The 15,857-nt window shown below is 46.5% G+C and overlaps 1 protein-coding gene across 1 annotated transcript; it reads left to right on the plus strand.

Annotated features, from left to right (window-relative positions):
* The first annotated feature begins 2,013 nt into the window (after nucleotides 1-2,013).
* TRIM38 (tripartite motif containing 38) lies at nucleotides 2,014-13,611 on the plus strand. The gene is made up of 7 exons (XM_040967613.1): nucleotides 2,014-2,127; nucleotides 4,380-4,820; nucleotides 6,667-6,762; nucleotides 9,419-9,649; nucleotides 10,845-10,867; nucleotides 10,964-11,076; nucleotides 11,757-13,611. Exons 2-7 carry the CDS (start codon nucleotides 4,410-4,412, stop codon nucleotides 12,278-12,280), a joined length of 1,398 nt encoding a protein of 465 aa, XP_040823547.1. The 5' UTR covers nucleotides 2,014-2,127; nucleotides 4,380-4,409; the 3' UTR covers nucleotides 12,281-13,611.
* Nucleotides 13,612-15,857: the final 2,246 nt, after the last annotated feature.

A 15,857-nucleotide genomic window follows, 5' to 3' on the forward strand; every position in this document is an offset into this window, starting at 1 on the left:
TCCTCTTTCTTATAACCCCTTTGATAGGGCCCAATGCAGTAGCCTAGAGGCAAAAGTTCTCGCCTTGCCATGCCAGGATCCCATATGGACACCAGTGTATATCCCTGCTGCTCCATTTCCTATCCAGCTTCCTACTTGTGGCCTGGGAACGTAGAAGAGGAGAGCCCAAAAGCCTTGGGACCCTTTACCCGCATGGGAGACCTGGAGGAAGTTTTGGATCCTGGCTTTGGATCAGCTCTGCTCTGGCTGCTGTGACAACTTGGGGGAGTGAACCAGAGGATGGAAGATCTTTCCCTGTGTTTCTTCTTCTCTCTGTAAATCTGTCTTTCCAATAAAAATAAATAAATCTTTAACCCCAGTATAATCCTGGAGGTACCTTTGAGGCTTTGAAGTCTGCCACACTACCACCTGCTGAAAGGGTAATTGTTGTGCCGGTTTTTGAAATCCCCAGATAATCATCAAGTCTGAAGTCGGTGCTGAGGCAAAAAGGTGGTTTATTCAGGTTAGCCTAGGTCTCCCAGCCACAGCCAAGGCTGCTAGGATCCACCAGGAGGACAAAAGAAGTGCGAGCCAGAAGAGAGAGCCCAAGCCCCCAGTTCTTATACATTTCGGGCTATTAATTATACAGTCATGATTTAGCAGGCTTCTATTGGTGGGTTTGAAACAAGCAACTTTCAAAAAGTACAAATCGATGAGCTATTGGGCAGTGAATCTTATCAAACACCAGGTACCTCCTTTCTGAGGAGTGGTCTGCCTACGTGACCTGCCAGGTGTCCTGCCGGGTGTCACGTAGACTATCAGGCCTGAGGTTCACACAGCCCCCGGCCAAGCCATTAAGGCAGAATCACGAAAGGCAGAAAACGCCTAGGTTCTTCATAATGTTCTTTTCACCCTAAAAGTGTGTCCTCATTGTTTCAATCGGCACCAGGCGCAGGGACGGGATTTTCTGTAATAGTCCCAGGCATGGGGCTTCCCACGGGATGCACTTCCGGTTGGAAGCGGGAAGAGACTCTCACTCAGTCCTGGGTGTGACTCTGGCTACTGAGACCCATCTGTGCAGCAGAGGTTTGGCACCGTGACTAGGTCCTCATCCCAAAGCAGATTTCTCTGTGCGTCTGTCCCTGTTTTTTTTTTTTTTTTGGAAAGTCAGATTTACAGAGAGAAGGAGAGATAGATCCTCATCCGCTGGTTCACTCTCCAAGCGGCTGCAACTACTGGAGCTGAGTTGAAGCCAGGAGCCTCCTCCTCTCCCACGGACGTGCAGAGCCCCAAGGCCCTGGGCTGTCCTCCACTGTCCTCCCAGGCACACGCAGCGAGCTGGATGGGAAGTGGAGAAGCTAGGACATGAACCGACATGCACATGGGATCCCGGCGCATGCAAGGAGAGGATCTCAGCCACCAGGCTACTGTATTGGGCCCTGTCCCTGCCTTTTATTATGAAGAAAATGTGAGCCCTGCAGTGAGCGAGCAAATGAAGGACAGCACAGGGCCAGGGCCGAGGTGCCCAGATGGGTGTTGCAAGCTCTGCTGTTCCCACCAGTTCTTCCGCCCGACCCTGACAGCAGTTAGAAACAGCAGGAAGGGCTCGTGGATTCCAAGGGGAGGAGGGTGGCAAGAGCAGTCAGTCCTCCGCTGTTGAGTGTGTGATCCTGGCCGACTGTCCACCGTCGGTGGTGCTCTGTGCTGGGTCCTACGACCGTTCCGTGCGTTGTCGGCCGGTCCCCTTCTTCTGGCGGGCCCGTACGCGACGGCCGTCCTTCCAGCGTTCTCCCCTCCTCCCAGAAGCAACCGAGGGCAGGAGCTCGGCGCCGCGCTGCTGCTCCGCTCTTGCAGGCCCCGCCTCCGCCGCCTGCCAAGGTAGTTTCGCTTCGGCGTTTCCCCTCTTCACCACTTCCCATCCGGGGCCCCGGGGAGCGGCGGCCGGCCGGCGGCGGCCCGGCACGTGGCGCGGTGGGCGCGGGGCGGCCGAGGGCCGGCGGGTGAGGGGGCCGCGGCCTGCACCTGTGGGGGCGCGGGGCGGCGGGGCGGCGGCGGCGGGCGTTCCTCATGCCGCGCCCTTTCTCGCCCTCCTCAGCTTTCGGTTTCTTCGGAAACCCTCGCCGGACTTGGGACGGGCTGGGATTTTCGGTGAGTGAGGCGGCGGGACTGGCTACCCCCAGCCCACGTCTAGGCGTTACCAACAGGGAGCATCTCCTCCCGCTGCTCTGCCAGGAAGGGCCCTTCGTGGTTCTCGGGGGTCAGGTTCTCCAGGAAGGCACCCAGTCCTCACAAGGAAGTCCGGTGCCCGCCCTCTTGTTTTTGTTTTGTTTGTTTTTTTGAGGAAAGCAGCCTCTCGGGTGGGCGATGATAGTTGAATTCTTGGGTGCCGTTCCAGGCCCTGTCACCTCTTGGTCCTCACCCCGTGCTGCCTGTGTTCCCCTAAGGCTTCTGGCCGCGGACACACTCCCTCGGGGCCCCAGGGGAAAGCAGCTGTGTGGGCCACCCACGGGGCGTGCCTCCTGGGCTCCTGGGTGTGAGGCAGCCCCTGGACCCCTGGCGTCCTGCCGCCTGACCGGCCTCCCTGCCTCCTCCCTGGCATCCCGGGCTCTTCAACTTCGCTTGTTCCTATTTCCCTGAACTTCTGGGAGACAGCCTGGCGGACCCTGACCCCAAACCCTCTCCAGCCCTCCTGCCTTCAGGTTCTTTTTGGTTCCTGGGCTTGCCTTGCTTGTTTTCCTCTTGCTTGAGTGGCTCTCAGCTGTGACTATTTCTTATGGGGCCAAGGCTGGGATGGAGTCACAGTGATTGTTCTAGTAGAATTCGTTTTAGACATCCGAGATACTTAGTGTTGCTCCCTGTTATGAGGAAGTCATCCCGGAGCTAACTATTGCAGATGTTCCTTATTTTGGTCATGGTCTCCCTTTCCCTCTGAGGTCTGTGTTACAGTGGTTTCTAGGCAGAGGCCTGTCTTTCTCAGCACTTAACCCCAGAGAACTTGCTTGATAATCTTCTGTACTGGACTTAGGCTGTCTTGTAGCTGCTGGCTGAGACACTGAATTTGAAACCTTGTTTAATTTTCATTCAGTCATTATTATTATTATTTTGATTTATTTACGGGTCCGGCGCAGTCACCTAAAGTCCTTCCTTGAATGCACCAAAATCCCATACGGATCCCAGTTTGTGTCCCAGCTGCTGTACTTGCCATACAGCTCCCTGCTTGTGACCTGGGAAAGCAGTCGAGGAAGGCCCAAAGCCTAAAGACACCCTGTACCTGTGTAGGAGACCTGAAGAGGCTCCTGGCTCCTGGCTTGGGATCAGCTCACTCTGGCCGTTGTGGCCACTTGGGAAGTGAACCATTGGGTGGAAGCTCTTTGTCTCTCCTTCTTTCTCTATAAAATATACCTGCCAAATAATTTACTTATTTTTATTGAAATAATATTCATTTATTTTATTGAAATATTCAAATAATTTATTTGTATTGAAATAATTCATTTATTTTCATTGAAAGACTTACAGAGAGAGAAGGAGAGACAGAAAAAGATATTCCATCCACTGGTTCACTCCCCAAGTGGCCACAATGGCCAGAACTGAGCTGAACCCAGGAGGCAGGAGCTTCTTCAGGTTCTCCCACAAAGGTGCAGGGTGTCTTAAGGCTTTGGGCCCTCCTCAACTGCTTTCCCAGGCTCCAAGCAGGGAGCTGTATGGCAAATGGAGCAGTCAGGATTAGAACTAGCATCCATAAGGGATGCTGGCACCACAGATGGAGGCTTAGCCTACTATGCCATGACATGGGTCCTATCCAGTTAAATATCAATAATGGCATAATAAATATAGCTATTAAGCACTCTAAATTTCAATACATTTGTTTAGCAGCATTTTATTTCCTGACCCTCCTTTCTAGCCTTAGAATCCACTGCATCCTCCTCCTGTTTTTAGCTTTTAATGAAGAAAAGCTAAGCTACAGGTGGATGATCGGATGAGATCCCAGAAAAGAGAATTTGTTTCTGCCTGACTTCATGTAAAAAAAAAAAAAAAAGGTCGAGTCAGTACCCAAGAAACCTGCTTAATCACCTTTCACTGTACCTTCCTTCCTCCCCCCGCCCTTTTTTTCCCTTTACAAAGCCCTCTAGTTGACTTGCAAAAGGGGAAAGGACCATTGATGAGGCCACAGAGTTCATCTTATTTTCTAATAACATGTTGTACCATCTCAGTGCATTGGCTTTTGCCTCCAGTGTATCCAACAGACCCAACATCATTTCATTCCATAGCATTGCCTCTTTCTAGAAAGAAGTTTTTGAGAGTCAAGGAGACTGAGCAGCTAGCTTGTTACAGAGAGAGGCTTAGGTGAGGTGTATTCCCATCACGATGGAAAATTCAGTCTGCATTTTTTCCACCTCCAGCTCCAGTATTGAAGCTTTTCAGGAGGAGCCATGGCCTCAGCCCCCAGCACCAAGAGGATGAGGGAGGAAGCCACCTGCTCCATCTGCCTGAACCTAATGATGGATCCGATGAGTGTCACCTGTGGACACAGCTACTGCTGCAGGTGCATCACAGATTTCCTTAATAACCTAAGGCAGCTCCAACATCTGCAGAAGGTATTCCCTTGCCCCCAGTGTCGAGCCCTGTGTTCCATGGAAAGTCTCCGGCCCAACAAGCAGCTGGGAAACCTCATTGAAGCTATCAAGGAGATGGAGCAGGGGATATCATGTGGTGAGCACGGGGAGCAGCTGCAGCTGTTCTGTGAGGACGATGGCCAGCTTATCTGCTGGCGCTGTGAGCGGACATCACATCACCAAGGGCACACCACAGCCTTGGTGGAGGACGTGTGCCATGGCTACAGGGTGAGTCTGTGGGCTGGGTGCCCATGCTATTATTCCACAGCTCCTGAGAATGTTCAGCTTCCTTCCTGGTCAATAGCCTTGAAAACCAGCTTCTAAAAGGCCATCTTTTGGAAATTAGTTTACGGTAGGGGCTTGCAGAGTCCAAACCTGCCTTTGAGTATCATGGTCAGACCCCTGCCTCCCGTTTTTTTTTTTTTTTTTTAAGATTTATTTATTTTTATTGGAAAAGTAAATTTGCAAAGAGAAGGAAACACAAAGATCTTTGGTCTGCTGGTTCACTCCTTAAAGTGGCCACAATGACCAGGGCTGAGCTGAGCTGTTTTGAAGCCAGGAGCTTCCTCCAGTCCTCCCATGTGGGTTCAGGGTCCCAAGGCTTTGGTCCATCCTCTGCTGCTTTCCCAGACCACAAGCAGGGAGCTGGATGGGAAGTGGAGCAGCTGGACACGAACTGGCGCCCATATGGGATCCTGGTGCTTCCAAGGTGTGGATTCAGCCACTAAGCCGTTATGCTGGGCCCTGTCCTGAGGCACACTTGTTATAGTGACCTTGATACTGTCGGTCCTCAGACTCTGCATAATGTGCTTGCCTCATAATGTGCATGCAATTTGAGAATGCCCAGCATGCAAGATACTTTTGGTAGGGACTCAAATAAAAAAGAGAGAAAGAGCCCACCTCCTCATGTCAGGCAGTCTAGTAGTGAAGACCAACCAGCCAAAGTGCCTGCCTTACTGTCCAGAGCTCTCCACGGTTTTTGTGATTGGAACAGGTGTTAGGGAGTGATTCATCCCAAAAAGTAGCTCTTGAAGGACATGTGAAACTAGCCTACAGGCCACCTGTGCTAGCAGAAGCATAACCTGAGGAGGCTTCTTCACTTGCCAGGGGTGTGTAGGGGAACTTATAGGTGATCACATGAAAAATAAGGTTGAGCCCAAGACCTTAGTGTCAGCTTCCAACCTAAATCCTCACCCAGGGTGGTATCTTCCACTTGGGGATTTTTGTTGGGGAATGAAAGTCAGGAACGTGGAAAAGATTGTGTTAGCACCATTAAAGTAGAAGGTGCTACAAGTGAGTAAGTGAAAAAATTTTTAAGATTTATTTATTTTTATTGGAAAGTCAGATATATAGAGAGGAAAATCTTCCATCTGATAATTCATTCCCCAAATGATCACAATGGCCTGTGCTGAGCCAATCCGAAGCCAGGAACCAGGAACTTCCTCCAGGTCTCCCACATAGGTGCAGGGTCCCAAGGCTTTGGGCTGTCCTCAACTACTTTCCCAGGCCGCAAGCAGGGAGCTGGATGGGAAGTGGGGCTGCCAGGATTAAAACCAGCTCCCATATGGGATCCTGGCGCATTCCATGTGAAGACATTAACCGATAGGCCACCGTGCTCGACCGAAGAAGTGAAATTAAAACTCATATTACCATAGAAGAGGGTAATGGAGAGGACAATTCAGATGAGATTCCAGAAGAGTCAGGCTTGGAAATGGCAGGCCGGGGAGGCAGATGTGGAGGGAGAGGTCTGCGGTAACATCCTGCTGCCTCAAGAGTGTGCACGGAAGGGACTTTAGCTGTGGTAGAGTGAGTGACACTGGGAAGACAGTGTAAGAAGTTATCATAGCTCCCCCTCCTCCATGAACTGTTTTTAATAACTTTGCCTGGCATCTTGTTCTGCAACGTACAAATGATGTTAAAATTGTACTGCATATACACCCTTCAACTCATGGTGTGGCAGAGCATAAGAACTTGATAAATACCTTGCTGTTTTACACATCTTGGAGGGAGGGTCTCCATTAGAAGCCTAAAGCAGGGCTGAATAGAACAACTTCTACTCATTGTTTTCATTCAGGAAAAGATCCAGAAAGCTGTGACACAATTAAAGAAACTCGAAGAGGAGTGTACGGATCAGAAGAAATTCATGACCATGCAAATAACTAAATGGAAGGTAAATATGAGTTCTTTGATAATCAAGCTATTTTCTACTCTAGAGTTGAGATATAAGAGGTTATTGGGGCAAAGGGCAATAATGGTCTGTATCCATTAAACCTGACCAAATAGATGAAATGCCATGAAATCATACTCGGCATAGCCTAAATACCCACGTCCCTGGGAATTTCTCACCAGTCCTTTCAGTCTTTCAGTAGTAATTGGAATTCCTGATTCTTCAATCAGGAGAAGCAGAATTAGTGTGTCTGTTTCCCCAGAGCCGGCCTTAACTTAGTTTGGATTTTAAATTCTTGAAACTGCCTTCCTGGTCTGTAGACCTTAGCCTTACTGTTTGGCATGTTTACCATGGTTCAGGGTCTCAGCTCTGCAGGTTCAGAAGCCCCAGAAAACAGGCTCACTCTGATTAAGTTCATATCAGGCTCAGGAGGCTGAGAAAGGCAATGCTTGATTTATAAAAAATATCATAAATGTTTCTAGAACCTATACACTTTTAACTGCAAACTAAAGGGTCTCTCAGACTATTTTCAGGGCTGTCCAGCCCCTACATTCTTGGAGGCATATTCCTTTATGGAAATTTGTAGAAAACACTAGCTAGAAGTTATATTCTATAGGCCAGTGAGACATTTTGTCAGTTTCAAGGTTTCCCCAAGCTCTACCCTAATCTTTTATGCATGGCTGTTGAACTTGAGTCCCAGAGGACACTCTGCTCCTTCCTTCCTTTCTGGGATCTCTGGTAGTGGTAAGACCACGATTATAATTAACCTACACGGAAGCCGCATTAACACAAGGGTAAACACTGCACCTGTCTCCTATATAAAAGTTTCCCTTGATCTTGAATCAGTGATTCTTCTAATGCACTGTCAAGTCATTGAAACTATCATATAGGAACCTAGAAAGTTCTAATGGAAATTGCAATTCTGTGTATTCTCAAGTGAAAACAAAAACTTTTAAGATGTATCATTTGGTTTCTGTGGGTTATAACCACAACCCTAAATTATTTTAACCATGGTAAAACCTTTAGTCATATAAATAAAACCTTTTAACCATAATAAAAACTGCCACACCCAGCCCACCCCCTGCTAGGTCTCCTGGACTCTGTCAGGCTGCTTGTCATCAGATCCAATCTTAATGGAGTTGGCTTGCAGACTCTTGTTGCTGCATTCCCATAGGCTCCAAGATACTTTTTTATGTCTCAAGACCTTTATCCATGTAACTGATAATGTATTTGAACTTGGTCCTGGTTCCATAGTTACATTATCCACAATCTCCTGTCCCAACCCTCTTCTGCGCCTTAGTGGAAGAAGGAGATTCTAGTGAATCCAGGTAACCTCACAGCATCTGGGCCTACTGCTAGCCACATCTCTGGACCAGGAAGCTAGGAACATTCTTGCAGTATGAATGACAGGGAGAATAATACTATAATTATTGATCATACTTTTTCAGTACTTTGTTGTTGTTGCTAAGATGAGGAGTTTTTGTTTGTTTTTAACATGGATTTACTGATTTTAAAAATAGACTTACAGAGAGTGAAAGGCAGAGGTATGTTCCATTGTCTAGTTCACTCCAAATGATGCCAATAGCTGGGGCTGGGCCAGGCTGAAACTAAGAACCTGGAACTCCATCTAGGTTTACCACGTGCATCCTGGGTCTCAAGTGCTTGAGTCATCTTTTGTTGACTTCCAGATGCATTAGCAGGGAGTTGGATTGAAAGTGGAGAAGTCAGAACTTGAACCAGGTGCCCACATAGGATGCTAGCTGGATTGGAAGTAGAGCAGCAGGAACTTCAACGCATACTCTAGGCAGCAGCATAACCTACTGAACTGAAACACCAGCCCCTTGTTTTCAGTTGTTTTTATGGGAAGATGGACATACCATATTACTGTTTAGAAGTGTTAAATACCTTTATGTGGTGAATCAGCATCCATTTCTACCATGTTTTCATTTTCCAAACTGTACCTTTGTATTCGTTAATCGCTAACTCAGTCTCTCTTTCTCCCAGCATTTAGTAACCACAATTGGGTGGTGAATTGAATTGCTTGAGACACCTCATGAGTGGCCCTCAAAAAGTTTATGAGAAGTGTGCATTATTACAAAGTTACACCTGGATTTCAAAAATGTTTTGTATCAAAGTAATTCTATTTTCCATGAAGTTTTTGAAGTCCCTGTCTGTAAATGAAATCTTAGAATATTTGTCTTTTTTTTTTCTAATACATTTCATATAGCAGAACACCTCCAACGCTCATCCATATTGTAATATGCGTGAGATATTCATTCCTTTTATTTTAACAGCTGAATAGTATTCCACTGTGTCTGCAAACCACATTTTGTTTGTTGCGTTGTTTAAGGATAGATATTTAGCTTTTTCCAGCTTTTGGCTGTATGCTTTCTTCTTGCCTTCCTTCCTCTCTCCCCTTCTTTCATTCCTTCCTCCCCTTCTAAAACAGAGTGATAGAAAAGATGAGAGAAAGATCTTCCTTTCACTGGTTCACTCCCCAGATGCCTACACCAGTTAGGGTTGGGTCAAACTAAAACCTAGGGCCAGGTCTCCTTGTGTAGGTGACAGGGGCCTCCTAGCTGGATCCCAGCACCCTGGCACATTTGGAATGTCAGCATCACAAGCAGCGACTTAATCTGTGATACTTTCTTAATTCCAGGAGAAGATAGAGACTCGAAGACAGAAGATCCGGTGTGATTTCGAGGCTCTCCAGATGTTTCTTCAAAAAGAGCAGGCATCTTACCTCTGGAGGCTGGAGAAAGAGGAAAAGCAGCTTTTGAGAAAGCTGCGGGACGGGGAAGCCAGCCTAGAGAAGCAGAGCCAGGAACTCAGGAACCACATCCAGGGGCTGGAGGAAAGATGTCAGGGTCCACCCCAGAAACTGTTGAAGGTGAGGCTGTGACCTGGTGCAGTGGAGAAACTGGGGCCCTGACAGGGGACCTGCCAACAGTTGGCGGTGGCACACTCACGTGAGGGTGTATGTCAGTTTTGTCAGGCTGGTCTCATTTGTTTTTTATTTTTAAAGATTTTGTTTTACTTCAAAGTCAGAATTACAGAGAGAGAGAGAGAGAGATATTTCCCATCTGCTGGTTCACTCCCCAGATGGTCACTATGGCCAGAGCTGGAACAGTTAGAGCTGGGAACCAGGAGCTACTTCTGTTTCTCCCACATGGGTGCAGAGCCCTGAGGACCTGAGTCATTCTCTACTGCTTTCCCAGGCCACTAACAGGGAACTGGATTAAAAAATGGAGCAGCCTGGATACACTGGCATCCCTGTGGGATTCTGGTATCACAGGTGGAGGAGTAGCTTGCTGTGCCACTGCACTAGTTCCCAGACCTCGTTCATTTACAGGGCCCCTTCAAGTTTGTTAGAAAACTGTCCCTCCTCTGAGTGTAGAGTGGCCAGGCAGATCACAGGGTAACTTTTGCCACCATTAGTTCCTGGATCCATGTGCACAGAATTCTGGTTGTCCAGATTCTCTCACAGAATACTATAGGAGACCAAGTAACAACCAAATGAGCAGTCATCTTTTTGGGATTCACTCGTGGAGCTCCTGCTCCAGAGCTGTGCTGGGGCTTTCTGACAGCACGCAGGGGCCACCCAGTTAAGGAAAAAAAGCAGAGCCCTTAGTTCTGTTCCCACTAACGGATGGTTCCACTCTAAGTTTGAGAGCACAGCATGACTGCTCCACTCTCATGACTTCACCATGGAAGACACCATAATGAGTGAGGTTCAAGGGGCTCACTGTGAAGGAAATTAGGGGACTGAGAGACTTGCCAGAGGGAGCCGGGGTAAAGCTCCGAGCCCTTTCCCACAAGCAGCCCACTCGCTGATGCCACTGTAGACACTGCCTGCAACAGGTTCGAGTCAGGATAGCAGATGGGAGGGGAGCAGGAAGCATTCTGCCATGCTGAATGTCCCAGAGGCTAGGTCAGGAATCGTTCTGCTGGAATGTCGGACTGCATCCCAAGCTGCAGTGCTCTGCATCTTTGGAAAGAGCATGAAATGGAAATCAGTGCCACATGCCAAGCCCTAAGCCCCATCGATGGTAACGTACTCCCATTCTTTTCTTGTTTCTTTATAGGATGTGAAAGATACTCTGGACAAGTAAGTCCCTTATGTTGGAGGGAGAGGTGCGTTAAGAATGGGTGGAGCTAAAGCGCATGCATCACTCCAGATGTCTCTGGCCCCTGCTTCATCTAGGAGCTGGGCTGTGAAGCTGGAAGCACCAGAGACCTACGTCTTGGAGGTCCTGACTACGTGCAATGTTTCTGAGCTTTACTTTGATGTGAAGAAAATGTTAAAGAGCAATCAAGGTATGTGTACACAGCTTTCCTCAGTGCTGGGGTGGAAGAGACCTGACAGGCCTATAGAGGCCTTGATCCTCTGTGCTGCACAGGCATCGCAGACGCAGGCTCAGCGCAACTGTGCTGCTTTCCCTTGTCTGTGTGCTCGATGCTTCATGTGAGTGTTGGCATACGAGCTCTGCTAAAAATGATTAACTGGGTGTCACTGTCCCGCAGCGATGGACTTAGTGCATGGAGCCGATGATAACACTCGATAACACTCGTGGACCCTGACTGATGGCCAAAAGCCAAAGTTTATTAGTGACATCAGACTTTATACACTGAGGGTCATATGGGATAAGGGAGGAAGTATTGAGCTCAACAACAAAACCCAGTAACAGTTTCTGTGTTTTTGTTTGGAACTCCTTTTGTCTTGTATATTCCACCAAGTGTTCTCACACACATACTGCCCATTCAACTGTACTTATACAAATGATATCCAATCAGGTATACAAAAGGTGGCCATTCGGTTGTTCTCGTGCAAATATTAGCCAATCAACTGTAATCCTGTGCTCGCTGGCCTTCTAGGATCACAGTGCCCTCCTACAACTGGGCATCAACTTCGAAGAACTACAGAACAGTTCAAAGAAGGTTTGGGGTTTCATTGGTTCTATTTTTTGGTTTTGTTTTGTTTTGTTTGTTTTTTGCAGTCAGTGTGACTCTGGATCCAGCTACAGCTCATCGTGAACTGACTCTATCTGAAGACCGGAGACAAGTGACCCGTGGATGGCCCCAGGAGAATATCGAAGCCTCTCCCAGGAGATTTAGTACCTTACCCTGTGTCCTGGGCTATGAGGGCTTCAGCTCAGGAAAGCACTTCTTTGAAGTGGATGTCGGAGAAGGAACTGGCTGGGATTTGGGAGTCTGTGTGGAAAGTGTGCCGAGGGGTTCTGGCATAAAGCAGAAGCCTCAGTGTGGATTCTGGGCCATCAGGTTGTGCAGAAAAAGAGGCTATATTGCACTTACCTATCCCCCAACGCCTCTTTTTCTGAATCCTCAGCCTCTGGTGGTGGGAGTTTTTCTGGATTGTGAGGCCGGCCTCGTATCTTTTTACAATATGACTACGGGCGTGCACATCTTCACCTTCCCCAAGACCTCCTTCTCTGATACTGTCCGACCCTATTTCCAGGTGTATCACTGTTCTCCTTTGTTCCTGCCTCCCCCAGGTGAATAGGAAAATGAGCAGGGAGTATAATTTAGATCCTGTAAGGGCAGAAATCTGACTTCTTACCTTGAACAGTGATGGGCTTTTAGTGGGTGCTTAATAAGCCTGCTCTGGATTCACGGATATTTAGACTAGTAAAATGCCACAAAAGATCAGCCCACACTGAGGGAAAGCAAGGTAACAGTGACAATCATAGGCTGCCTGCCCCATCCAGCCCTCTTCCATGGGCCCAGGGCTTTGGCTTCGCAAGGGTCCTTGAGCAGGGTGCCCCCAAAGTTAGGAAACCTTCCAGGTTATTTGGTACTATTGTAGCTTATAAGGATGGGGAAAGGGAAATTAAAGGAAGCTGTGGTTGTCTCCCCCAGTGCATAAAAGAGCAGGGAAATTTAAAAAAAAAAAAAAAAAAAAAAAAGCAGCAGTTGTCCCAAGCATGCACAGGTGCAGTAATCCTCTGAGCTGCAATCCTGAAGGCTGCCAGATCCCAGGAGTTTCCCTGGGAAAGATTCAGTATGTAAGAAGTTAAAATTGCCAAAGAGAGAAGGAGGTTGATATTTACCACACTGTGCTAGAGCCAGCTATCTTGAAATACTTCTTTCTCAGTAAGTAGTTGTTGCAGGAATGATTGTGGGCAGTATTTGTTATGGTTTGGATATAATGTAAATAGACCTTAACTATTTAAAAGTCCCTTCTGACAGTACATTTCAATAAAATCAAATTATTGTATCCGGGTATCCTAAGGACAAGCCCATAGTCAAGTGAGCCAAAGCATAAGCAGTGTTAATGATGACAAAAACTACAGCACATAGTTCTAATTCAGAATTGATACCAAAGCTGATAGTTACTGGTTTTAGTATCCTCTGTCATCTCTTTAAGTTAAAAGAAATGAACTTGTTTCTAGTTGTCAGGCATGCTTCAGTCTCTACCTCTATCCAAACGGACAACACAGGAGAAGCCAAAGGACCACCCAAATACCCCATCTGTGACAACGTAATAGCATTTAATTAGTCAAGCTGCCACCTTCTACCCCACCCACCACTGACCCTCTGCCCTACCACACACATACCAGGAAGGGCAGGAGAAAACACTTGAGACTTGAACCTGGAGACAGTATCCGGGAAATCCACTTAGCCAACATTGTTAAAACAGTCCTTTCTATATCTAGTTTTCCTATGTGTTGGCCTCCCCAGAAACCTGGTCCTTCTTAACTTTGCTGCTGCTTTTGTACTTTGTTAAGATGTGAGCAAAGCCAGGAGTTCTGACCACTCCGTTTTGTCATTCTCTGAGTGCTCCCATTACATTTGTGATGCTCATATTAATAAACTTCAGTTTGTTTTTCTGTTTTTCTGCCTTTTGTTACTCTAGTTTACAGGGTTCCAAGTGAACAACTTAAAATGAGTAGATACCAAGATTTTTCTTGTGGCCCTGCACAAGGCACCTAGTCTTACTTGATTTGTCCTTACAATCTGAGAGTGCTGGCTCACTTCTGGGACCTATAATCGATTAGGTCATTGAGAAACCCCCCGTTGAGCTCAGTCTGGGTGTCACTAAACTAACCTCAGGTGTGCTGAGTTCCTGTCTGTTCCAAGTGTGGTCTTCCTCAGAAAAGGAAGGTTGCCCTAACACTGCCACTGCTAGGAGTAATTTGTTCATATGAAATTCTTCATCCTGAATACTCAAATGGTTGAGCAAGGAAGAGAGCAAAGGGACCTGGCATGATGACTCTGACAAAATTCTCACCTTGCATGTGCCAGAATCCCATGAGTGTTGGTTTGTGTCCCAGCTTTCCACTTCCCATTCAGTTCCCTGCTTGTGGCCTGGGAAAGCAGTAGAGATGGCCCAAAGCCTTGGGACTCTGCACCTGGCTCCAGCCATTGCAGTCACTTGAGTGAACCAGCAGATGGAAGATTCTTTTCTATAAGTCTGCCTTTCCAATAAAAATCTTAAAAAAAAAAAAAAAAGAAAAAGAAAAACAAACAAACAAAAAACAACATAAAGCCAGAAAAATCTTTTAAACGTGAGTAAACTTCTAAGACTAAAGAGAAGATGTTGTAAATATTAACATGGAGATTGATTGGAATGCAAACAAATTGTAGGAAGAGAAATAAGTTCTGCAGGTTCTTAGGGGAAAATACTACTAATTAGAGGAACTATTGGCTACTTTACTGAAGTCTAAAAATGAAGGGACTTTAAGAAGAAGATAAAATCATGAAAGAGAAACTAAAAATAATAGAATTACATGCAAATGCATTTGAAAATTTTGATTATAAAACTTTTTAAAAAGAAACAAATGCCTTAAGCTGACTATATGTATAAATGAGATTCAAAAGTTACAGAGCTCCAATGAAATAAGTAGAGAAAGAAATAAGGACAAGATGGCTTTATGGATGATTTTTTTTTTTAAAGGAATAGCAATTTATTGTACCTTTGAAGGTTAGGCTAAGGTCTCTTGAGTAGAAAGCTCAGCACAGAGACAAGTTGCTTTTTCATGTTAACCATGTCTAGATAGGGAAGTCCAGGCAACCCAGAAAGTCAATGGTCTGTGTGGAAAATCTACAAAACCACATTTCCTTCCAGCAACATCTTTACCATGCTGAGGATGCAAAGGAGCTATTAAAGCTCTAACTTTCACATCCATTTCTCAAGCTGTAGGGTGAAGAATTATAGCGCAAAGGGTATGTATGCAACACGGATCTTTTCAAAAACAGTTTAAAAGGCAGTGGGAAAGATAGAAAACAGATACCTTTCATCCATGGGTTTGCTTTGAAGTGCCGCCATAACTGAGGCATGCTTCCAGTGTGGAATGCAAGCTTCCAAAGCAGTGATTTAACCCACTGTATCACAATGCTTGCACCAGAATTATTTGATTGTAAATTGCAAAGCCTACCAAACAAGCTGCTGTTACATGGCATTAACCAGGATTTTCCATGGCCCCACCTCAGGAATCTGAGAAATGTATTTTTTTTTCAAGGTGGCCAGCCAAAGTCAGAAGTTTTGTACTAAGAAAGGAAAAATGGACATTAGACTAGACAGCCATCAGGCTCCTTCATAATTAAGATACTTTAGCTGTCCTGGGCCACACATTAAAAAAAAAAAAGTCCTCCAAACTCATATAAAACACCTGACAAAAGAAATCCTTCCCCCAGAAGGGAATTAAGTCTGATAACTATCTCAGTTTGCTGCAACAAAACACCTTAGAGGGAGCTGACAAAGGCCATCAGGAAATTTTATTCTGCTGTTTGAGATGGAATGAGAGGGATGTGAACTGGCAGTCTTGAAACAGAAGCTTCCTGTTTTGATGCTGCATGACAAAGTCTGGTTAGCAAAGCCAACCCCATAAGACCATGCTGTTTGACAAAGTTCATGGCTAAGTCAGGCCATAGGGAGGTGGGTGTTCTTGATAGCAAGCTCAAAGAGTTTGCACACCTGGAGGTACATCCTGTGTCTCTCTTTCCTGTTCCACAGAAATCTCCTGGTAGTCTAAAGACATATCAGCATCAGTGCTGACAGTGTTTTCCCTGAATATAAAAGTTGCCAAGCAAAGCCCAGTAGTGTTCTGTCCTTCAGCTTGCTGGGAGTGTTCTGTCCA

This window comes from Ochotona curzoniae, unplaced genomic scaffold, assembly GCF_017591425.1.
Source record: "Ochotona curzoniae isolate NIBS_2020 unplaced genomic scaffold, NIBS_Ocur_1.0 scaffold_461, whole genome shotgun sequence".
In the NCBI taxonomy this organism is placed as follows: domain Eukaryota; kingdom Metazoa; phylum Chordata; class Mammalia; order Lagomorpha; family Ochotonidae; genus Ochotona; species Ochotona curzoniae.